This window comes from Camelus bactrianus, chromosome 15 (assembly GCF_048773025.1).
Source record: "Camelus bactrianus isolate YW-2024 breed Bactrian camel chromosome 15, ASM4877302v1, whole genome shotgun sequence".
In the NCBI taxonomy this organism is placed as follows: domain Eukaryota; kingdom Metazoa; phylum Chordata; class Mammalia; order Artiodactyla; family Camelidae; genus Camelus; species Camelus bactrianus.
Genome location: NC_133553.1, coordinates 57,390,353 through 57,415,253, shown reverse-complemented (window position 1 = coordinate 57,415,253; position 24,901 = coordinate 57,390,353). Strand labels below are relative to the sequence as shown.

The 24,901-nt window shown below is 34.8% G+C and overlaps 1 protein-coding gene across 2 annotated transcripts; it reads right to left on the bottom strand.

Moving 5' to 3' along the window:
- Positions 1-486: 486 nt before the first annotated feature.
- Positions 487-24,760, bottom strand: PEX13 (peroxisomal biogenesis factor 13). Of its 2 annotated transcripts, XM_045514379.2 has the most exons (5): positions 24,534-24,666; positions 22,325-22,401; positions 12,289-12,983; positions 5,537-5,662; positions 487-3,110 (listed from the first exon to the last, which is right to left on the bottom strand). In XM_045514379.2, the coding sequence occupies exons 3-5, from the start codon at positions 12,872-12,874 to the stop codon at positions 2,812-2,814; spliced, it is 1,011 nt and encodes a 336-aa protein (XP_045370335.1). In that variant the 5' UTR covers positions 12,875-12,983; positions 22,325-22,401; positions 24,534-24,666; the 3' UTR covers positions 487-2,811. The 2 variants fall into 2 exon arrangements, with proteins under 2 accessions (XP_045370335.1, XP_010950194.1); XM_010951892.3 differs by lacking the exon at positions 22,325-22,401 and having other exon boundaries at positions 24,534-24,760.
- Between the last annotated feature and the right edge of the window lie 141 nt (positions 24,761-24,901).

The following is a 24,901-nucleotide window of genomic DNA, read 5'->3' as shown; positions in this document are numbered from 1 at the left end:
TATGCATGAATCTGAAATTCTAGACTGATATACTTTGTGACATTTTAACAGGGTGTAAGAAGTTGAAATACACATGGAAAAATTTAGAATATATATAACTGCCATAATCTCTTAGTTTTGATTGTGTTTTATATTTTTTAAAAACCACGCTCATCTGAGGCAGATGTAGCAGCTATCTCCAATGTTATCAGTGAAGAAACTGAAAAATAAGTGAGTTAAATCTTACAGTACGTAGTGGTGTCCAGACTAGAATCTAGGTCTTCCCAAACCTAGATCTGAGGTCTTATTTTAATTTTACTCACCTTCTAGATAATTTTTATATAAATGTAAACCTAATATTTTCTTTAAATCACAAGGAAATAGAACAGACGCACTGGGGTGCAGTAGTTAATATACACAATGATATGTAAAAAAAATACAGAGACTTTTATATTAATTGCAATCCTGAAAAAAAGAGTTAACAGTTTGTCTTCAAAAAATGTCAAACAGGTTTAATATATTTTTATTTGTCCAGTAAAAGTAACTTCACAACTTATTAAAAATTTTAACTGCATTTAATATTTGTTTTTCCACTGAAGAAAGCACAAGGGACAGCAGTATTCAAGTAAATGTATAATTGTGACACGACAAACTAAATCAAGTACCTAAATAAAATGTTAAAAACATGAAAGTTGACAGTTCTCTTACCTTTTCCTTTCTACACTGATAAACTAAAATCAAAAAATAATTTTAAATAAAATGTTTTCTTGTTGCAACTTGTGATTTATATTATTTAACTGAACATGTTTTAGTTTCAGTTAGTAATTTCTGTAAAGTAGCAGTCCTTAAATAAGTTCCTAAAAATAACAATGGTGCCTTAAACATTATATTTAATCTCATCTAAAAAAATTATACTAAAACTGTCATGATAAAAAAGGTTACAAAATTTCTCTGCTTATTCTAGTCCTAAATTCCTTTTCTAGAATTTTAACAGAAAAGGAATTTTCAGACACAAATAGTTAACAATCAGATAATGTACACTATAATTATTAATCAAAAAATAAACACCCTAAGAGAAGTGAAATTGTTATCTTTCTGTGCTATATGGTTTTCCTTATACATTTTAATAGCACAAATAAGATCCTAAAGACCCACCTTATCTAATCTAAATAGCACCTACTCAGCATTTCACCTCTACTTCACTTCTAGCATTCACTTTAGATGTCTCAACGCCAAATGTGTTTTATCAAAAATGTGTTTCAAGAACAAAATTTCCATAAATTAAGCTCTAACAAAACAAAAAACTTCTAACCATAGAAAACAAATGGAAAATAATATAAAAGTAACCTAATCTTGAAGACTCAAAGAACTGGGTGTTAGAAAAATATGCCTAAGATAAACAAATTTAACAATTTTATTACTTTTTTTTCTGCACAGGGTCAACATTTGTTATTTTAAATATGTTATTATATTGTCTCAAAAGAGAGGTTCCTAAGACTTCAGTAAAATTCTATGTTGATTATCTATTCGGTTCCTGTATGTTTTAGTCCAAACTGTTCTAGAATTACTTATTTGTTGAACATAAAGTCTAAGAAGAAAGGTAAAAATACTAAATCAAAATCTTTATCAAATAATTCCAAGTTTTCAATGTATCTGTAAATGTGTTCTTGTACATCTATTTCATGATAGTATTATTTTGTAGTATGATCACAGCAAGTGTATGAATTTTCTAATTTTGTGGGGAAATATTCTGTGTACAGAAATTTAACTTCATTTTAAATCATGATTAAACAAAAAACAAGTCAAATAGCATTATCATATTCTAAATGGCAATTCAGCATTTATAGTCTAAGTAGTAAAAACCAAACTGTAAAGAAATGTTGTACCCTAATGTGACACATTTTCAATGTTTAAAGTACAGCCTGAATATGGAATTTTTAAAAATTACACTAGGTAGTTAGAAGCAGAGAATCTATGAAAAGATTTAAAATCATTACTGCCAGGATTGAGTGCAAGCTCAAAGGATTTGAGTCTTGGCTGGAGGAAAACTAAGTAAATCTTTCATATACATATTCTGATCCATCCAGGGTGCAAACTAGTCATTCTGTAAAGGGATAAAAAGTTATACGATCGTCTGAAGAAATGGACATAATCTGTAAGATAAATTTCAGCCTTTTAATTAGTAGGGAAAACTATTAGGCTAAATATCGCCCTAGAACCATTTCCTTCACAATGCTTCTAGTGACCTTTTCAAGGTAAATTTTTAAAAATACAATTAAAAGATAATAGTATCAATTGTCAGTGGGTGAAAACATATTACTACTGCCTAAAGCAAACCCAACACTGGACATAATACACATCAGAAAATTTTTATTATTCAGTTTAATTAAAGTTGTTTAAAAAAATTAGCCTTTTTGCCTGTTCTCATATTTATATGTTGTCACTCAATTTCTGAGGATTCCAAGTCAATTTATCTAGAACTTTAAAATGCATCAATGATCCTCACTATAGTAAACTGTGTATTTTACAATTCATCAACAGTTACTCTTCCAATAAACATAGGGTTTCAAATAAGATGAAAATAATAGAACTCTCCATAATCTTAAAATCTAGGTGAAACAAACATTCTTATGGTCCAATAACTTGTAAAATGTAACCAGGTCACTAGAGCAACATACCTGTGTACAACTTTAATTAAACTTCTAGCAGCAAAACCTCTGGAATAGCCATTAAGAAATGTTCTCACTGGATTGTATATTAATTTCTTTGTAAGAAGTAATTCTAAAAAAGTACTCCAAAGAATAGTTCAACTGCAGGCAAACATGAAAGATATTAAAGATCTTGTTTATCTCCATTTTTCCCAGTGGAATCGGGTGGAACTGGAACCTTATTAGTTTCAATAAAAACAGATTCAAAGGCAGCTTCCTGTTCATCCAAAGAATCAGCAGCCGTGGCTCCTTTAATTAGTGTCTTGTTAGTGAAAGACTGTTGCTGCTTGGAAATTTTACTGGATTCCATTGTTTTTCTACCTCTTCTTTTACCAAGAATTTTGACATAATTAGCAGGTATAAGTCCTGTTGTTTGACCATCGAGACTAGCCAGAAGCCAACCACGCACTCTGGGTTGCTGTTCTGATAGAAGAAAAGACAGCCTTGTAATTATAATATACTTTGAGGGTCCAACAAAATATTGATAGTAAAATATTAAGTAAAATCTGTTATATTTATATAATAAAATACATAAATAGTATACATGAATATTCAAAATCAAGATCCTTAATTCTAGGATCCTATCTTGTAATTTATACTTTTAATTTTCATACTTACTAAATATTTTTTTCAACCCTAAAGAACATAAAGTTATCATCAGCTGGTGCATTCACTGAGTATAAAGATTCAGTTCTCCCAACATCAGTGATGAAATTTCATCATCAATGAAAATTAAGCATCAACGTCTTTCATATTTTAAATTGAAATTTAAAGAATGAATATCTCATTAAATCTCAATAAGGTAAGTTAAGAGTAAATATAGAAAGTAAACATATACATTTATGTAAGTCAGCTTTCCTTACATACTTTTGGCCAAAATGTAAAAATCATTCTACATGATTGTGATGTACAATCCTGAAGAACAGTGAATGTTAATTTTAATCCAAGATGGGGAAAAACTGAAGACCTCAATTACCTATAGCCACATGACAAAAAAAAAAAAATCAAAGGCAATACTCCAAGCTTAAAATAGGAAAGATTATTTAAATATTCAATTTCGTATTTTGGTATTCTCCCACCTATTTTATCCATGTCTTAAAAAAAAAGCTGTTTAACTGTTAAGAGTTTTAGTTCAACATTATAATTTAAGCCCAATAGGACATTTTCATGTTTAATATATAATAAAAGGAAAAAAAAGGTAAATTTAACCATGTCTGTGGCTGATTTTGTTCTAAATGCTCAAACGTATTTTACTTGAGCAATGGTAGAAAGCAAACATGCAAAGCCAAAATATTAAAAGGCAATATTTGATGAATAATCTGAAATATGAAATTTTCTGTAATATAATGTAGTTGAAAGAAATCACAATCTTCTTTATTCTTTATTTAGATTAATTAAAACTATAGATTATATGTGTTGTTCCTCTAACAACAAATCTTAAAAAAAAATTCTTTTGAAATCCAAAATAGTAAGTTGCTATTTTCACTAAAGAAAAACATGAATATAATATCCAGCAGCCTAGAATTCTTCTAAATTTACATTTTATTAAATTTTTTTCTTGGAAGCCCAGGTTTTGTGTGTGAGGGGACGAGGCAGAAATTTAGCAAGTCTGATCTGAAATTTTCTTTTCTTTTTCTTTTGAGTTAAGGTAGATTTATTCAGAGAGATACATTGAAAGGCAAGAGAAAGGCCAAGAGGTGTGGGGGTTGGATGCTCAGATTAAAAGTAGGTACACATTCCATAGACAGAATGTGGGCCGTCTCCGAAGAGGGAGAGAGAGAGGGGTGACCTGTAATTTTCAATTATTTACACATTAAACTAATGATCTGAACACTCAAGGTATTTTCTTCCCTTATGTAAAGAATGACTAATATCAATAAAAGGTTAAAGCTTCCATTAATATATCACATGGCAAAGAGCCAAAGTGGTTAAAGTACAGGTTCTAAAGTCAGACAAACCTAGGTGCATAGTCCAGCTCCACCACATCTTATATGACACTGGACAATTCACTCATTTCTGAGTCTCGGTTTCCTCATGCGTAAAACAGAGACAGGATAATAACCGTACTCATTTCACAGCATTATTACAAGGGTTAAAAGAAGTATGTAAAGTACAGTGTCTGGTACATTATCAAATACTCTATTAAATGACAGCTGTTATTATTGTTACTAGTATCTTTACCAACAAGGTGTGACTTTTCATAGCAAATTTGAATCCCTACAAACACACAAAAAATCTCTTTTTAAAATAAAAATTCTGATCATCATTACAGGGGAAATGTAAAGGAAAAGGCCATTGTGTCTGGAGCCATTACAAACTACTAGCGACCTGGTCTGAAAGTTAACCTGAGAATGTGTATAAATTTCTTGTTGAGGTTCTTTAATATTTCATGACAGTAATTCCTAAATATTCATGTTGGATACTAAAGTAAACATCATTCAAGTAAAAAGAAAGCAAATACCAGTTCCAGCAATAAAAGATAGATAGGGATGCTTAGACGATGCTAGACAATTACTTTGGTTTATTAGATTTATTACACGTGGTGCTTATCTCATGTTTTTGGGTGGTGGTTAACAGAGTTTGGAATTCAAGTGTTCTCAGTTTAGAATAGACTATATAAACAAAATCTTTCCTTATCTCAGTGAAATATTATTGGAACAACTCTGCTGGGACATTTTTCTCCCACTCCCCCAGATTTGGAAAGTCTACACTGACATGGAAGAGAAATCCTAGTGACTACTTCTGAGTTAACTTTTATAGTGACTAAGATCCTTTAATGCAGTTTTTACTACTACATTTACAGATTCTAAAAATGTACAGGTAGTTCCAATTTATTCATGTTTTGTTACCTTTTAGAGCTAAGTTTAGCATATCACCAGCGCGGAAAGAAATTTCTTCTTCAGATACAGCAACAAAATCATATTCTGCTCTAGCAACTACATGGTCATCCTCACCACTTGCCCAGTTGGTATTCTCTATAAACCAAATTAAGAATTAAGATTAGGTTAGTCAAACTCAAAAAAAAAAAAAAAGATACTTTATTGGCTAGTTTGCAAACTGTATAAATTTACTTGCCAAGAGAAGAGATTCCCCCCTCAAAGTCAAGTCTACAGTTAACAATATGTTCATTAAGATATCTATTATGAACTTCTTCCTTTTCTTTAAACTCTAAATTCTAGGTCCCTTAAAGCCAGGGGTTAGCAATTTTTTTGGTAAAGTAAAATTTTTTTTTTGATATTAAATATTTAAGGCTTTGCAGGACATAATGGCAAAACTGAACATTTGTGTAGTTTCTTATATAACATGAGAGAAAATTTTTTTCCATAAATTTTTTGAAAAATTCAAAATATAATAACTACTGAGCTTTTTTTTTTGTAACATAGGTCCTTGTAGAAAGGAATTTTTTGAGGTAGGATATTTCTTATTAATTGGGGTTCAAAGGCAGTGTAGTGTTTCTATCATCAATATCAATTGCAAACATTCATCTGTTAATGCTAATTTGCAATGAAATTTGAGGTATTTCATTTTGAAAATGTTTTTTGACAGAGGTACTGCCAAATCCTGATACCAATCCATTAAACATGTGGTTTTAATTGAGCATATTCATCCAAAGAAGATGAACAGAGTAGAATTGTTAAATTCTTTTGATATTTACCTTTTAACATGTCATTACATTAGAAATTAATCACTTCCAAATGAAGATTAAACGGAAGCTCTCAATGGCAGTTAAATGGATTTTGAAATACGGGCATTTTCTTTGCACTTGCACGGAGATTCTAAAACCTTTCTGCATTGTAGTTTGAGCTTGAAAAGTACATCTGCTGCAAATTTACGTGAGAATGGAAATCTTGCTTCTTGTTTTAAGTCCTGACGGCCTGGGGACGTATAAAGCAGTGTGACATTACTTGTGATTCGAATAATACTAGCTGTCATCAAAAAGCTTTATACTCCAATGTAAGTTTTACATATAAGTGTTATTTTGCTTTATAGTTTCAGGTTGAATTCATTAAGAACATCACCAAGTCTGCAGCAAAAGCTGACTTCCAAAGCCACTAAGTGTTTTACTAAGAGAGGCTGACGGTACTTGTTTTTCAGAAAAATTTCAGTCTTGGCTTTGATCTCAGAAAAACAGTAATAAAACTTAACTAGTGACTGCTCAGCCATCTAACAGCTGTATGAGAGGGCAAGTCAGGATCTTCAGCTTCTACTTCTGACAAAAAATTCACAGAACTGAAAACACTTATGTCCACAAGGGTGACTGAAGTTCACCTATGACACTACATGATAAATTCAAATATTTTCTGCAGTGTACCAGCTGATTAATAGTACAATGAATAACCACAGGCTTTAAAAACTTTTTACTTTTTAAAATCTGTAAAATTTTGTCCAACTAAGCTCTTTTCTGTTCCACCATTTTTACAACCATCAGTCACAACACATCTTTGCAGATTTAATTAACTTCATATTATGTTGGTTTAGTGAGTTTGTGTTTTTTCAACTTCTTGAAAATATTCTCATCTGTAGTTGTTCCATGCAGACTATTCACAGAGGCTAAATCTTCAGGCACTTCAAATTCAACATTGACTCCTCCAATAAACCAGTGAGCAGTATCAATAATATCTATTGGGTCATCATGAGCCAAGTAAATCCATTTGAAATCATTTGCCTTGTTTTTAACTGACTACAGATGTTGTTTCAAATACTCTTCAAGAAACTCGCTAAAAGGTTAATGGTCTTAAACAAGTTTACTTTCTCTAGATATATTTCCTTGACAGTTGGTAAACAGATTTCCTTGCTAATCTGACAAATGAGCCTCTCAGTAAAATTTATTTTGGTTGCAGGCTTATTTTCTCTTCTTTTGCTTTTTTTTTTTTCCTTTTGGGTGAAGAAATATGCTACACTGCATATGCTATGATGAGATATTCCATTTTAAACTGTCTAATTTCTCTGACTGTTGTTCCTGTGAGTTGGCAATACTGTGATGAGTGCTCAGTCTGGTAATGTTGATGTATACTGTATCCATTTAATATAGCTATGTTGTCACTGTATAATAAATGCAATGTTTTACCATCCAATTCAATAACAACATAATCCAGACAATACTGTGCCTGGAAACTGTGACATTCAAAATCCACTTTACTCTTCTTTTCTTGCATGGTATGTATGCAGTCATAGTAAAAATACATATACTGGAGTATGACAATACACGTGGCACTCAATAAGCTGTCAGGTTATGTTAGTGAGATTTGCAGTGTGTGGAACAAGTGTAAAGCAGTAAGAGTGCCAGCGCAGATAGGGTCTCTGTTGCAAACTGCTCAACTCTGCTCTTTTACATGAATGAGTGTGGCTGTGGTCTAATAAAACTTTACTGATGGACATAGATATTTTAATTACATATAATTTTCACATGTCACAAGTAGCATTCTTTTTGGTTTTTTTCCCAACTATGTATTGAAAATTGTAAAAACTATTTTGAGCTTGTGGGCTGTACAAAAACAGGAGCAAGCCAGACCTGGCTGACATGCCATATTTTGCTGAGTCCTGTCCCAAGCAGCTAAGAAGTCATAGGGCTTAAGCTTCCTCAGTTTCACTTTTCCTCAAAAATCTCTTAATATCATTACCCACTTCTCCCTCTTTTGCCTCAAGATAAAAAACTGCCTCTCCTTTTTAACCTGCCTTGGATCATATTTTCTCCTACATCTTATAGGTCTCTTCATCTTTTTGACTCTTCTGTTTCTCCCTCTTCTACAATCACTCCTTCTCTATAGACTTCCTTCTTTCAGCCTAAAAACATGCCCAGATCTCACTTCATAAAAGACAAAGCAAAACAAAAAACTGAAAACCACCACATCAACTTGTTCTTACCCAAGTAGGCTATTCATTTTCTCTTTTCTTCCATTCATTGCTAGTATTTTCTTTTTAACACATCTTCTGACTTTATATACCCTTTATCCTCCTCCATAGTTGCTGTCTCCTCCACTTTACTAAAATTACTTGCTAGAGCTAATGACCTCCAATTGCCAAGTCTGATCATCTTTTTCAGGTCTTCATCTCATCTTATTATAGCACCTGACACCATGCATCATTCTTCTTCCCCTTCTTGAAATGTCCTCCCTCACCTCCACTTCTGTAAGATAGGATTAACATAGTTCTACTTCCACTCTTCCTGGTTTCTTAGTTCCTCTTCTTTTCTATCACTGTAATCTCATCCACTTACATTACTTCAACTATCACATCTACGTGGATGACTCTTAAATCTTTCATTTTTCACCTCTTTTCTAAGATCCTTTCCTGCCTTTTAAATTGCTTTCTGTAACTTCCTCAAGTTCCACTTGAATGTCCCACTGACATGCCAAATTCATTTTAGCTCTAACCAAATTGATGATAATCATTCACAGATCAGTTGTTCCAGGTGATTTGTCTGTATTTATTTTATTGACTTTACCTTCAAATACATATCCAGAATGTGACCCCACCTTAGAACCTGCATCATTGCCATCCAAAGCCAACCAACCATCACTTCCCACTTGAATTACTACAACGGCCTCTTGATTCTCCACATTGGTCTCTTCAACCCTAGCTTTGTGTAAAAACCACTCTCAGCAAAAATTTTTCTTTTAAAACCTAAGTCAGATCACATTACTACTTTGTTCAAAACTCTGTCGTGGCTTCCCATTTCGGAATAAAGGCCAAAGTTCTTACAAACGTCTACAAGGCTTATACCATCTACACACTGTACTCGTCCCTCCTTCACCTCTTGGTATTCTGACTTTGCTCCATTCATCCTGGCCTCCTTGCTGTTCATGTGACATGTCAGGCACACTGCCACTTAAACGCCTTTGCAGTTTTGCTGCTTCTCCTATCTCAGACACTTCCCTCAAATAGCTTCCTCCCTTTATTTCCTTTGGGGAGGCCTTCCCTGACTGTGTATAGCTCTGCAACCCCACTTCCTACCACTAGCACTCTACAACACTCTTCCCTGTTTTTTCCACCCACTATGGCACTTACTACCTTCTGACTTACTATATATATGACCTGTTTATTGCTGTCTCTCCCCACTAGTCACAAGGGTGGGAATTTTTTAAAAATCTGTTTTCTTCACTGCTATATCCCTAGATCCTAGAACTGTCTGGCAATGTAGTAGGTGTTCAACAAATATTTACTGAGTTAACATTATTCAGACTGTGTCCGACTTAAGCTGGAGTGGGTCCAATTGGAGGCCACAGGTAAATAAAATTTTGTTTTAAGGTTGAACAGGTAGATTAACCTTACCAAAGACTATCCTGAATTACAGTGGCCACAGTGGAGAACTTTTTGTTTTTGAAGTATAGTTGATTTACAATGTTGTATTAGTTTCAAAGTGATTCCTCTTTAGATTCTTTTCCATTATAGGTTACTACAAGATGAGAACTTTGACCTAGATAAGCTTTTATATTTATGAGGTATCCTAGAGAAAAAAGGGTCTCAGTCAAGCACTCACCATAAACGGTAGAGTGAAAATTATTTTTCCTCCTCTACACTTTCTGGTGACCATACTGAGACCTGCTGAGACAAACCCACTCACTCCAGAGCCTGCAGATAGGATCCTGGGAAAACTGGCAGAAACCAGCAAAAGGCAAGAATTCTTACCAAAGTCAGCTTTCCCAGGTCTCTACCTGTGATGCCTGGTCAAGAAAGGAAGGTAAAACTTCATATTGCCCTTCCTTTCCAAATTTAGATTGGCAGGAAAAAGCATTGGTTATCAGTCCTTTCTCTCCCAGGGACAGCTAATGCTTTCTTTGTTTCATTTTGCGTCCTGAGAACTTGACTGTGCAAACATCAGGTTGAGGATCTCAAAAATATGGCTGGACAGAAATGTGGGTTGTGGTCCATCTGCAACTACATATGGTATTGCCAAAATCAACTTGTAAAGAGCTCTATTTAACTAGCTTAAAGACAAACAAGCATTTATATAAATCAAGAATACTCTCAGAAGTACGAAAACTAATTGAAACGTTTTTCAAGTTCACGTGATTTAGGATAATACTCAGTAAATAAAAGCTAATTTAAGTTTGTTGGTTTAATTAAAACAGGCATCTCTTTAGCATTATTGACATTAAATATAATACTTTTGTTCTACTGGGTTTACTAATAGTCAAATAAGCTCATGTTATCTCTGTCACAGAATCTGTCAACAAGAAAGATAACTTAAAATGATGGCTAGTTGTTTGTAACCTCCTGTGAAATTTTTATGAGTAATCTAAACATAATTGTTAAGAACAAGTGAATTAAACAGATGTAAGATGAAAGTTTATAAATAAACTTTTCAACAATTAAAAAAACCCAAATAAAACAGTATCCCTCTAATGATTCAATTTTAAAGGTCTAGGGCATTTTGATTCCTCCTTTCTCATTATGTACTGCATTTAGCTAGTAAATAAATCACCTCAGTTCAGATCTTCATTATCTCTTTCATTCAAATGCAAAAGCATCATAAGTGATGTCCCCAAATTAATAAATATTAAGCACATTTGATTTGCCAATCAAGTTGTTAGCTTTGGGGAATACAATGGTAAATATAACCCAAAATTCCTTATTAACCTGACCATCCAATTTCAACCTGTGTTAACCTGCACTGACCTATTTCAATCACTTGAGACAGACTGATCTCTTTACAGCACTGTTTATATGTATGTCACAGCCTGCTTTAAAAAACTGAAACAAAACCAGACAACCAAAAAATCTTCCTTTCCCTGCTAAATGAAAATTAAGTTTTGTCATGGAAATTAAGACCTTCCATTATTACGTTTCAATTTAATTTCTCTGCCTTATTTCTCAATATCCTTCTATTCAATAGTATAGGACATCTGCTGAATAAATCTCATACTTCCTGCCTATGTTCAAGCTGTTCCATCTGCTTAACAGTCTTTTTTTCCTACGTAACTGATGAAATACTACCTATCTTTCCAAAATCTAACTTAGATGCCACTTTCTTTTTGGATACTAGTAGTCAAAAAATGGCAGCTTCACTTCTAAATTGAGATAATACTCTGTACTAGTCGATTCAATAGGGGTTTAACAGTCAAACAGGCCTGGTTTTGTTTCTGGTTCTGCCTTATTAAAGATGTGAACTTCAATTTTATCACTTGTATGAGGATAATTCCTCTTACGATTGTTGTAAGAATTAAATGAGACAAATTAAACAAAATACTTAGCATAGTGTCTTGCATATAAAAAAGGCTCAATAAGCCTTATGTTTCTCCCCAACTGTCATACTCCTTACACTTTCTTCCTCATTACCATTACTTGTGTGTCTCATCCACCTCTTTTAATAAGTTTTAGAAAGATAAGGGGATTATGTCCTATGTATCTTTGTATCTTCCACACCTTTAAGTTTAGTACCTTGTAAATAGTTAGGTACTGTGTACTGTTAAAATGACCTAAAAAGAAAAATCAACAAGCCTGTTTTTGCTACATGTTCCTCTTCCAGTTTAAAAGTTCTTAATTGAAAATATAACTGGATCAAAATAGTAAATACAAATGACTACAAAGAAAGCTAATTTAAGTAATCATGAAATTTGAGATTGTTACATGGCTTTTGAACCCATTCTATTACTCTTACCTGTTACTTCGTCACTGTAAGTAGAGAGCAGTTTCCAGATGAGGTAAGGACCACCAAGGATAACAGCAAAAAACAAGAATATTGGCCAAGATTTTGCTGAGTTAGCTGCTCTGTCCTCAGCACCAAGGCAAGCCACAGTTCCTTCACTTTCTGCCCACAGGTCCTCATTCTCAGAGCCTCTTCTTATACCTATCATCCACTGTAATCGTCTGTAAAGATATCTTATAGTCCTAACCAATGCAAAAGCTGAAAAAACTTTTGTGAAGTGTATTTTTAAACGGGAAAAATGGTTTGCTACATCCAAGACAGCCCTGAAACTGTTATAGACAGCTGAAAAGGTAGCATCCATCATCATACTGACAGAGGCAAATGCATGCACAATACTTTCAATGGACTGAAATGCACCTCTGCTGCTTTCTTCAGCTTGCTGAACAAATCTACTAGGTGGAAGATCATCTATACGGAGGCGGTTATAGCCCAACCCATTATATCCATAACTATAAGGGCTATAGCTTCCATAAAATGAATTTCCATAGGCACCATATCCAGAAGAAAATGAACTGTAGGCAGGTCTGAAAGCGTTCATGTTGCTGCTTCCTGTCTGCTGTGATGGCCTTGGAAGAATAGGTGGTGGCACTCTGGTAAGTGTTGGTTGTCCAGGTCTTGTCAATAAAGTAGGACCCAAATCAGCAGATCTAAAACCAAAAAGAGAGTCAAAATAGTAACTGAAGCACACAATAAATTCATTCAAAATAACTAATAAACACCTTTTATATACCTAACGTTATGACAGATTCTACTAAAGATGTCTTAACAGTAAGGAGTAGCCTCTAATAACCAGATGCTTAGAATCTCAGTATTAAGAAAGGATGGATAAAATACCTGACTAAACTCTATTTTCTTGTTTACTTATGCTTGCATTGTTAGTAGTATCTTCAATCTGTGGTTCCTTTTTAAGACACTTGCCCATTTCCTCAGGGTTAGTAGCGAGTAGGTATCTGTCCATTCCTACACATAAATGGCACTATCTTAATTAATGTAGTTTTAAAACAGGTCTTAATGCCCAATGAAACAAGTCTTCCCACAACATTCTCCATCTTCAAGTGTCGTGGCTATTTGACCCTTCAAATTTCCATACACATTTTAGGATCAGAGCTTGAAGTTCTACACTACCCTCCCCTCAAAAGCCCTATTGAGATTCTGGTTTGGAATTACATTAAATCTGTAGATTAATTTGAGATAGTTAACATTTCTACAACATTCAGAGTTTTAATTCATGAATACAATATATGTTCCATTTATTTAGGTCTTTTAAAGATTTTTCTCAGTAATATTTTTTTTAAAAATAACTGCTGAGTCTCAATGTTTTATAGTTTACTGTATGGAGGTCTTTCTTTAGATTTATTCCTATATATTTGATTTTTTTGGATGCTACTATATATGCTGTCTTTCTAAAATTTCACTTTCTTTGCTATTAGATAGAAATAACTTATTTAAAAAAAAATATGGTCCTTAACATCTAGCAACCTTATTTTGGATTCTTCTTTTGGATTTTCTATAATCCTAAGGATTTGCAGTCATAGCGTATGTAAATAATGATAGGTTTATTTCTGCCTTTAAAAAATTCTTACAGCTTTGTTTATTAAGGTATGACACCTTAAGACCTGCAGTAGAATCTTGGATAGAAGTGATGATAGCTGGCATCCTAGTCTCATTCCTAATCTTGAAGGGAAAATTTTCAACATGCCACCATTAATTATTATGTTTCCTATAGGTTTGTTGTAGATTTTGTAGTTCACTTTTCTATTTCTATTTCTTAAGAGGTTTTACCATGATTAAATGCTGAACTTATCAAATGATTTCCTGGCATCTATCAAGATGATTATATGATTTTTTTCCCTTTATTCTCTTAATTTGATGAATTAACATTAATTTTCAAATGCTAAAGCCAACATGCATTCCTGAAGTAAAACCAAATAGGCTACAATATATTTCCGAACTTGATTTGCCAATAATTTGTTGAAGATTAAAAAAAAAATGTTTTTGTCTTTTCTTTCATTTCCTTCAACATATTAAATATAAAGTCTCTTTGGTAACTCCAATATCTAGAATCCTTATGAATCTGTTTTTCCAGCTGTTTACTTAGTTGCCATTTATGTTATACAATGTCCTCCTGGGTCTGGCTATTTGATTTTGCTGTGCATCAGACACGCATGAAGAATTGTAGCAATAATTAGAGACTCTGGATGATGTTCTCTTTCTCTAGATATGTTTCATTATGGATATTGGTTTTTTTTTAAATTGAAGTATAGTTGATTTCTAATGTGTTAGTTTCACGTGTATATATACATATTCAAACATATATATATATACATATATGTTCTTTTCAAGATTTTTTTCCACTATAGATTATTACAAGATATTGAATATAGTCCCTGTGCTATACAGTAGGCCCTTGTGTTTATCTATTTTATATATAGTAGTGCGCAACTGGATATTGGTTTCTGAACTATCGTCTAGTTTGGTTCAGGAAGACTGCTAGGCCTACTATCAATTCATGATGCCCTAATTAAATTTCAGGAATAGATAATCTGAGGCTGGGCTTCTGTTCCTGTAAGGGCCTGTTTACTTCTTTTATACTCTCATATCTAGATGTATCTTTTCAGGGTTTAACGTAAGGTGTGGTTAATTTATCAGTATCTCCTCTTAGAACTCCAATAACTCCAACAATGCTTCAAGAGTCTGTCAAAAGTGCTATTCAACCTGCTTCTCATTATCTAAGCTGCTTCTTCTGAAATCAGCAAAAGCTTCTATGGAAAAAGTGCTCTCAAAGGCCATGCTCAACTTTGAGGATTTTCATTTTTCCTGGATCTGGGCTCCATAAATCTTTATTTCCTTTTTTGCTCTATAATGCTTTCAAGCAGATGTTTTTATATTCTGCTTAGATTACGTGTTCTGCCATTATCAGAAGTCCTTCCCATAATTCTTTGACCATGTTTTCATAATTATTGGGAGTGAAACTGCTGGGACTTACAGTAACTCTGTGTTTAACCTTCTGAAGAACTGCCAAATTGTTTTCTAAAGCGACTGTACCATTTTACATTCCCACCAGTAGTGCACGAAGGTTTCAACTTCTGTACATTTGCCAACACTTGATATATCTGCCTTTTTTATTATAGCCAACGTAGTGAGTGTGAAATGATTTTTCATTGTAGGTTTGATTTGCATATCCCTGATGGTTAATGATGTTAAGTATGTTTTCATGTGCTTATTGCCAGTTATAGATCTTCCTTGGAGAAATGTCCACAGAGGGGGGATATATGCTTCGCATGCATGAGGTCCAGGGTTTAATCCCCAGTACCTCCATCAAAGTAAATAAATAAACCTCATTACCTCCCACCACAACAAAATAAAAATTAGAAAAAAAAAGCCTATTCAGATATTTTGCCCATTTAAAAAATTAGGTTATTTGTCTTTTCAACACTGAATTGTGAAAGTCCAGTATGTCTTTTGAAACAAAACTTCAATTAAGGTTCACACATTGCATTTGGTTGTTTGTGTCTTCATTCTCTTCTAAACAGAACAATAAGGGGGTGGGGAAGAGCTCAGTGGTAGAGCGCATACTTAGCATGCATGAGGTCCTGGTTCAATCCCCAGTACCTACATTAAAAAATAAATAAATATATTATAAATCTAATAAATTTAAATATGTAAATATACATATGAGTGTGTGTATATATTTAACATACATTTACATATTTATTTATACACACACACAGAATAATAATGTCTTGGACTTTTTCAAGAGTCCAGCTAGTTTTCTTACAGAATGTCCCACATTCTGGATTTGTGTTTCCCCAAAGTGTTGTTTAACTTGTATCCCTATCCTCTGTATTTCCAGTTAAAATGAAATATGCATCTAAAGGTTTGATTAGAATCAGGTTAACATTTTTGGCAAGCATAATTCATGAGTGATGTTGTTTACCTCAGATTGTATCACATCTTTATTAAAAAAGGGACAAAACTTTAATAAAAGGTCAGTGGACTACCAAATAGTGTAGAATATTCAGGTTTTGATGAAGCAGCTCTGAGTAGAAGTGCTCCACTCAAATGGAACTAGTTCACTGCTTGAGGGTAGAGACTAGAAAGTGCTACCCTGGCTCATAAAAATTTGTTAACAATGGTAAAAGACATTATAAAATCTGCTGACAATTGTTTAGGATTTTTAGAAAGTTACAGAACTAAGAATGCGAAAAGACACTGATAAAGTCTCAAACCCAGGAAACCAAACAAGTTAACTACTGACTCAATGACTTGATCTGTGATATCCTTAATCTAAGCCACCATTTTTATACGAGATTCTTACATGGAGAGTGGGTGTTGAGAAGGAGGTAGAGGCAACAGGAAACCTACTAGACAGAGAGAGATGAATAAAGAAGGGAAAGGCGAGACAACAGAACTCAAAAATTCCTACTCAAAATAAACATATCAAAAATGCTACACACAAGAAGAAATAAAAATACCAAGAAAGCAAACTAACAAACATCAACAATAAGAATGAAAATTCATTCAAGGAAAAACTAATTTTATATAACAGCTCAACAAAAATTCTAAGTATGTTTAAAATGGTCAAAGAGATAAGCAGAACAAGAACTAATAATGAGACTGAATAAATTGCTAAAAAAGAGATAAATAAAGCAGTAACATCTGTGAAATAAAAATTAAAATTAAATAAAACCATGTAAATATGAAATAAATTCCATTAGAAATCTCAGACACAATGCCCACAGCCACAGGGCATCTTGCAACTATCAGGCAAAAAGAAAATTAGTTGTTGTACACTAAGGAACAGAGCAGAAATACAGAACTTGGGGAATTCCACTTCAACTAATGGCATTCTAGCTAATCAGACTACCCACCCCCAACAGAAAATAATTAGAAAAGATAGAGAAAATATAAAATTATCTGTTTAAAGCATGAGGAAACAGACACTGAGGAATTATAGAGTCACGATCCAGGAGAAAGATAACACCCAGAGAGCCCATTTTGAGATGTTTCTCAAGGGAGGAGGGCCAATTCTAGAAGAGACGACTGCCAGAAGAAGCTGAGCAGAGCTTTTTGGGGGAGAGGTGGGGGAGGGTAATTAGGTTTATTTATTTATTTTTTAAATGAGGTACTGGGGATTGAAACCAGGACCTCGTGCATGTTAAGTGCGCGCTCTACCACTGAGCTACACCCTCCCTGCCTGGAGCAGAGCTTTTAACAGCCGCCCTGGGCTAAGGAGACAAAAACTAGAGTTCAGAAGCCCCAAGAGGAGGGACAAGGTAAATGCCCACACTTCAGACTGGGACCTTAAAGGGCCATATGCTAGGAGTAAGGGGGAAAAGGTTAACAAGAAAAAGACTAGCCCTGGCAGAAACTAAAAACCACAATTTCAAATTACCTTAATGCTTGACTGGATTAAAATGATCCTAGACTGTTAGTAGCCCAAGGTACCTGTAAAAAGTAAAACTCTCGGAAGGAAGAGACCATCCTAGGTCTCAAATCACCTTGTCTATATACAATGTCCAGCTCTCACTGAAAAACACTTGGGCCTTTATGATGACAAAACTACATGTTAAAAAAAAGAAGAGCAATATCAGACAATACAAAATGATCTATATGAATCCAGGTAACGAAGTTATCAGGCAGAGACTTTACACAGCTATGCTCCATATGAAAATATAAGGAAAAAAAGGCAAGACTGAGATTTTCAGCAGAGACTAGAACTATAATGCAGGATTAAATGGAAATTCTAAAACTAAAAAAATAAAATACCTGAAATTATGAACTCTATGACTGACTGGTTTAATATCACATTAAACACACAGAAAAATACTATAGAACTAGAAGAGAGTTCAGAAGAAAATACCCAGAATGAAGCATGAGCAACAAAAGGATACATACAGAAAAGAGTGTAAGATATGGCGTGTGTTGCGAACTATAGAGCATATATATAATTGGAGTTAGAGAAGTGAAAAGATGATGGGCAGAAACAATATTTAAAGAGGTAATGTGAAGCCTTTTCTGAAATCAGTGAAAGATACCAAGTCAGATTCAAGTGTCTGTATGAAACCCCCCCACAAAACCACACTGAGCCCAACAAAGTATAACTACTGAAAAAAACAAAGGGAAAATCTTGAAAGCATCCAGAGGAAAAACAGAGATTCCTCTCGAAGGAGCAAGAACAAGACAGAGATTACTGAAACCGTCAGAAAGCTGATAGAGAAAAAGGAAGCCAAGAACAATGTAAGTCTCTTGATGACAATGTTGAGTTAATACATCTCCATACCTCTTGTCAACTAAACAATAAATGTCTTTATAGTCTAAAGCACAGAAAATCAGATATTGCTTTTCTGTAGCAGAACTATTCCTGCTCATGTTTAATAGGAGTTCCAGAAGAAGAGATGAAAAAGAAAAGTGCTCAAACAATATTTAAACATAAGATTGGTGAGAGTTTGTCTGAATAAAGATATGAATCTTCAGACTGAATACTGTGGGTACTGAGCACCAACACTGTAGCTGCTGAGCAGGAGGAAAATGTAAACTTGTACATATGTGTATCTGAATATCTGTACCCATACAGAGCCTAGGAAAGCTACAGAGGACCAAGGTATCAGGTAAAATCTTAAAGGCTGCTAAGGAGAAGGCAGTCTGAAAAGGAATAAAAATCAGACTGAATAGGGGGAGGGGATAGCTCAAGTGGTAGAGCACATGCTTAGCATGCATGAGGTCCTCAGTTCAATCCCCAGTACCTAAATTAAAGAAAAAAAATTAGACTGAATAGAAAATTTCCATAGCTATAAAACTTTGATACAAAACCAGAAAAGTATAATACAAAGAAAGAAAATTATAGGCCAATTTCACCTAGGAACATATATACAAACTTCTTAAAATATTAAATTTCAGCACTGTATTTTTTTAAAAAATCACAATTAAGCAAAGTTCACCCAGAAATACAGGGACAATTAAAATAGCGAAGTTAACTAATGCAATAAACCAAACGTTCATATTGAAAGAAAAATACATACAATTATCCCAACAGATGCAGAAAGTCATTCATATAATTTAATACCCCTTCATAATAAAAATCTGAACAAAGTAGAGAGATAGGTATCTGATAGGATATCTTTCAAAAACAAAAAGCAAACGTCATATTCTACAGTGAAACTTGAGAAGCATTCCAATTAAAGTCTGGACCAACAAAAGATGTTGGCTATTTATGCTGTCTTATTTGTAAATGATAGGACTGTCAACGTGAGACTCAAGAGAATTTCAACCAAACCATCAGAACAAATTAAGAGTCTGACATGCTGGGTATAATATCTACAGCTTATAAAAGATTGGAAAAGACTTTATGGAAACAAGTATAAAACATTATTTATGGCAAAAAAGAAGGTCAAAATTACCACCAATTGCATCTTTTACAATATTCATGGATGGATTTACTTGATCCAGAAATAACAGTTCCAATAAAATATAAAGTTCCAATAAAAATGCCAATAAGTATTTTTACAAAGGCTAAGTGTAACAAAGGCAGTTTTGAAGAATCCTGACATACAGACATCAAAACTTATTATAAAGACATTGTAGTGTTAGCATAAGAATAGGATAAATAGAGCAACAGAACATATCATAAAGTCTTCCAAACACAACCACACATTTTGGAAAGCTTGATATGATATATACATGGCATTATAAACTAGTATGGAATAAACTACTCAATAAATGGTGCAAGGACAGTAAGTTATCCAAATGGGAAAAAATTCAATTTCCTATTTTACACTGATTTTGAACAACAAAGCCGGTTCCAGGTAGATTAAAGATATGTTGGGAAGAGCAGAATATTTAAAAGAAAATATAGAGAAAAATTTTCCTGATCTGAGGTAGAAAGGATTTCTTAACCAAGACAGAATTCCTACAAATTGCTAGGCAAAGATAAAAACAATATAAAAGTGGGCAAAAGATTATCAACAGAAAAGACTCAAATGGCTAATAAACTTTTAAAAAGTGCTCAAAATATTACTGATCAGAGAAGTGCAAATTAAAGATTAAATGCCATTTTGCATCCATTACATTGGTAAATATAGTACTACAAAATAATATCAAATGTTGGAAAAAATGTAAAGAAACGGAATACTTTGCTAATGAAAATGTAAAAATTGGTGTACAACCACTTTGGGGAGCAACTTGGCAATAGTCAGTACTTAAAGATAAGCATACTCTTCCACCAATCAGCTCTCCTCTCAGAAAATCTCTTGGAAACATGCACAAGAAAGACACAAGGATGTTCACTGCAGCACCTTTAAATATCTAACAACTAATACTCTAATACCTACAACAGAACAACAGTTTGCTTTTATATAACAGGATACCCTATGGCAACCGAAATGAACTACAGGCACATCTTATTTTATTACGCTTCACTTTATTGTGCTTTGCAGATGCTGCGTTTTTTGTTGTTGTTTTGTTGTTGTTTTATAAATTGAAGGTTTGTGGCAACCCTGTATCAAGCCAGTCTATCCGCACCACTTTTTGAACAGCATTTGCTCACTTTGTGTCTTTGTGTCACATTTTGGTAATTCTCATCATATTTCAAACCTTTTCGTTATTATTGTATTTGCTATGGTAATCAGTTATGTTTTATGTTACTATTCTAATTGTTTCAGGGCACCATGAGCTGCGCCCATATAAGACAGCAAACTTAACTGATAAATGTTGTGTGTGTTCAGGCTGCTCCACTGACCAGTCTTTCCTCCCATCTCTCTCTCTCTCTCCCTTTAGGGCCCCCCTTTATTCCCTGAGACACAACAGTATTGAAACTAGGTCAAACAATAGCCTCTAAGTGTTCAAGCGAAAGGAAGAGTCACACATCTTTAACTTTAAACCAAAAGCTAAAAATGGTTAAGCTTAGTAAGGAAGGCATGTCAAAAGCCAAGATAGGCCACGGGCTAGGCCTCTTGCACCAGTTAGCCAAGTTGTGAAAACAAAGGAAAAGTTCTTAAAAGGTATTAAAAGTGCTACTCCAGTGAACACTCAAATGCTAAGAAAGTAAAACAGCTTTACTGCTGATATGAACAAAGTTTTAGTGGTCTGGATAGCAGATAAAACCTGCCAAAACATTCCCTTAAGCCAAAACCTAATCCATAGCAAAGCCTTAACTCTTTTCAATTCTATGAAGGCTGAAAGAGGTAAGAAAGCTGCAGAAGGTAAGTCTGAAGCTAGCAGAGGACGGTTCATAAGGTATAAGGAAAGAAGCCATCTCCTTAACATGTGCAAGCAAGTTCTGGTGTAGAAGCTGCAGCCAGTTAAATTATCTGGAAGATGCAGCTCAGATAATTAACGTAGGTGGCTCCACTAAACAACAGATTCTCAATGTAGACAAAACAGCCTTCTTATGGGAAGAAAATGACATCTAAGACTTTCACAGCTACAGTGAAGTCAATGCCAGGATTCAAAGCCTCAAAGAACAAGCTGATTCTCTTGTTAGAGGCTCATGCAGCTGGTGACTTGAAGGTGAAGTCAATGCTCATTTACCATTCTGAAAATTCTAAGGCCCTTAAGAATTACGCTAAATCTACCTTGCCTGTGCTCTGTCAGTGGGCCAGCAAAGCCTGGATGACAGCACATCTCTTTACAATATGGTTAACTGAATATTTCAAGCCTACTGATACTTAGAAAAAAAGATTCCTTTCAGAATTTTACTGCTTACTGCTTACAGACAACGCACCTGTCACCCAAGAGTTGATGGAGATGTACAAGATGAATGTTTTCATGCCTGCTAACACAACATCCATTCTGCAGCCCATGGAGCAATGAGAAATTTTGACTTTCAAGTCTTACTATTTAAGAAATAAATTTCATAAGGCTATAGCTGCAAAAGACAGTGTCTCTGATGGATCTGAGCAAAGTACACTGAAAACCTTCTGAAAGGATTCACTATATTAGATACCATTAAGAACATTTGTGATTCATGGGAAGAGTTCAAAATACCAACTTTAACAGACGTTCGGAAGAAGTTGATTCCAACTCTCACGTATGACTTTGAGGGATTCAAAACTTCAGTGAAGTTAACTGCAGATGGGGTGGAAACAGCAAGAGAACTAAAATTAGAAGTGGAGCCTGAGGATGTGACTGAATTGCTGCAATCTCATAATAAGACTTTAACAGATGAGGAGGTGCTTCTTTATGGATAAGCAAAGAGAGTGATTTCTTGAGATGTTATCTACTCCTGGTGAAGATCCTATGAAGATTGTTGAAAAGACAATAAAGGATTTAGACTATTATGTAAATTCAGTTGATAAAGCAGCATTTACTCCAATTATTAAAGAAGTTCTACTGTGGGTAAAATGCTATCAAACAATATTGCATGCTATTGAAAAACGTTTGAGAAAGGAAGAGTCAATCAATGCAGTAAACTTCATTGTTGTCTTATTTTAAGAAACTTTCACAGCCACCCCAAACTTCAGCAACCACTACCTTAATCAGTCAACATCAAGGCAAGACCCTCCACCAATAAGAAGATTACAACTTGCTGAAGGCTCAGATGATGATTAGCATTTTTTAGCAATAAAGTATTTTTAAAGTATGTACACTGTTTTTTTAGACATGATGCTACTACTGCACACTTAACAGACTACTGTATAGTGTAAACATAACTTTTATATGCACTAGGAAACCAAAAAATTCGTGCCACTCACTTCATTGCAATACTTGATTTATTGCGGAGGTCTGGAACCCAACCTGCAATACCTCCCAAGTATACCTGTACAGCTATATGAATGAACAAGATAAACCTGAAAATAAATACTATTTAGCGGGAAAACATTTTGCAAATGATACATACAGTTTATAGACATTCACTTAAAGTTAAAAAATATACTAAACAATAATACATATATATATAGTACACACACACCCGAACACTAAACTATAAAGTATAAAAATATTATACACTAAAAACCAAATAGGGACAGTAGTTACTGCAGGAAAGAAGAATGAGAGGGTTTAACTGTTGCTCTAATTTTTATTTTAAAAAATCTGAGGAAAATCTGGCAAAATGTTAATATTTCTTAAAGCTGGGAGCGAATACACACGTATTCATCATCTTACTCTCTACCAGTCTCTATGTGCTTAAAATAATTCACTTTTTTTTTAGCAGTGGGAAACGGTTAATTTTACATAAATAGAAGTTTCACAGGTGGAAGAATAAAACCTCTCTCTTCCAAAGAGCAGTCCAAATTTTTTAAAGTCAAACCACTTATAAGAAAAGGTAGCAGAGTGTCACCCCAGCTTAGCAGCACAATTAAAGCTTATTACTTGTTACGCACCTATCATTATTAAACTAGCAACTGTGTTCAAGCATCTTAATAAAAGATTACAGTATCTTAGAACGTAACATTCGAGTATGTTGCGGATTTTTACATAAGTAAAACCATAGGCGATCTGACATTCGAGACTCATCATCTTAAGTAAGATGTCCAGATTCACCCAACACAAAACACTGTGAAACCCTTCTATTTATTCTACTTTAACTTTTGAGTCCTAGATTCATTTAACGCTGATTAAAACCAAACAAAAAAACCCATAGGCCTTAGAAAAATCATACGTTATTTAGCACACAAAGCCACTCACAGGCCTCAGTTTCGAACTCCCGCATTAAGGTTGCTTTATAAATCATTACCCGAAGTATTGCTGGAAAATAATGCAGTGTATAGGCTTGAGTTCCCGTAGCATGAAAGTGACCTTTGGAGCTTTCATCTACTTCCCAGGAGATGGTCAAAAGCTTTATATAGAGACTTCGCTCCCTACTGAGTCGGGGCTGGGGAAACGCTCCGTTCACCTGCTACGGACTGAAAGTCTAACGCTTTAAGGGAGGGACCGAGGGAGAAGAGTCAAGCAGTTCCGTCCGAGTGTCCCACAAACAGAAGGGACAGGTAGCCGCCCCTTTTCTCCCACCGAGACCAGCGCCCAGGAGTCCCCCGAAAACGTCGTTACCAAGAGCGGCCGAGTCAGAAACAGCTGACTGACATCGAAATTCCTCTCGCAGGCGCCGCCGCCCCACCTCCACCCCCTTAAAGCTGGGGAGGTGGGGGCTGGATGAGAGGGGGAGAGAACACCTCAACCCCAGCAACGGCCTCAACCGCCTCCTGCCAAGTCCCCGCTCCCGCCCACGAAACTCTCAGCCTGAAGAATCTCATACTTACTGAAAAGTGGGACCTGGTCCTGGTCCCGGCCCGGCCCCCGGAATCCGGCGGGTCTCCCAGGGTTTCGGGGGAGGCGGCGGCTGGGACGCCATCTCCTCCGCCTTCTCTCGGCTCCCGCTCTACGCTGGGACTCTCCGGGCCCCGGGGCACCAGCTGCTTGCGCGCCAGGCACAACTTGCAAAGCGCCGAGTCCTCCACCCGGTCCGCCCCTGCAGAAGGGACGTGGCTTGTAGAGTTTTGCTGTCTGAGACTACAGTCTAGGAGTATGTATTCCACTAATTCATGGGAAGAAATGCTCTCTTTATTTGCCCTAGGAAGAATTTCCGTTCTGAACCCGAGGGTGAGAGTTCATCGATATTTCTGGCAGC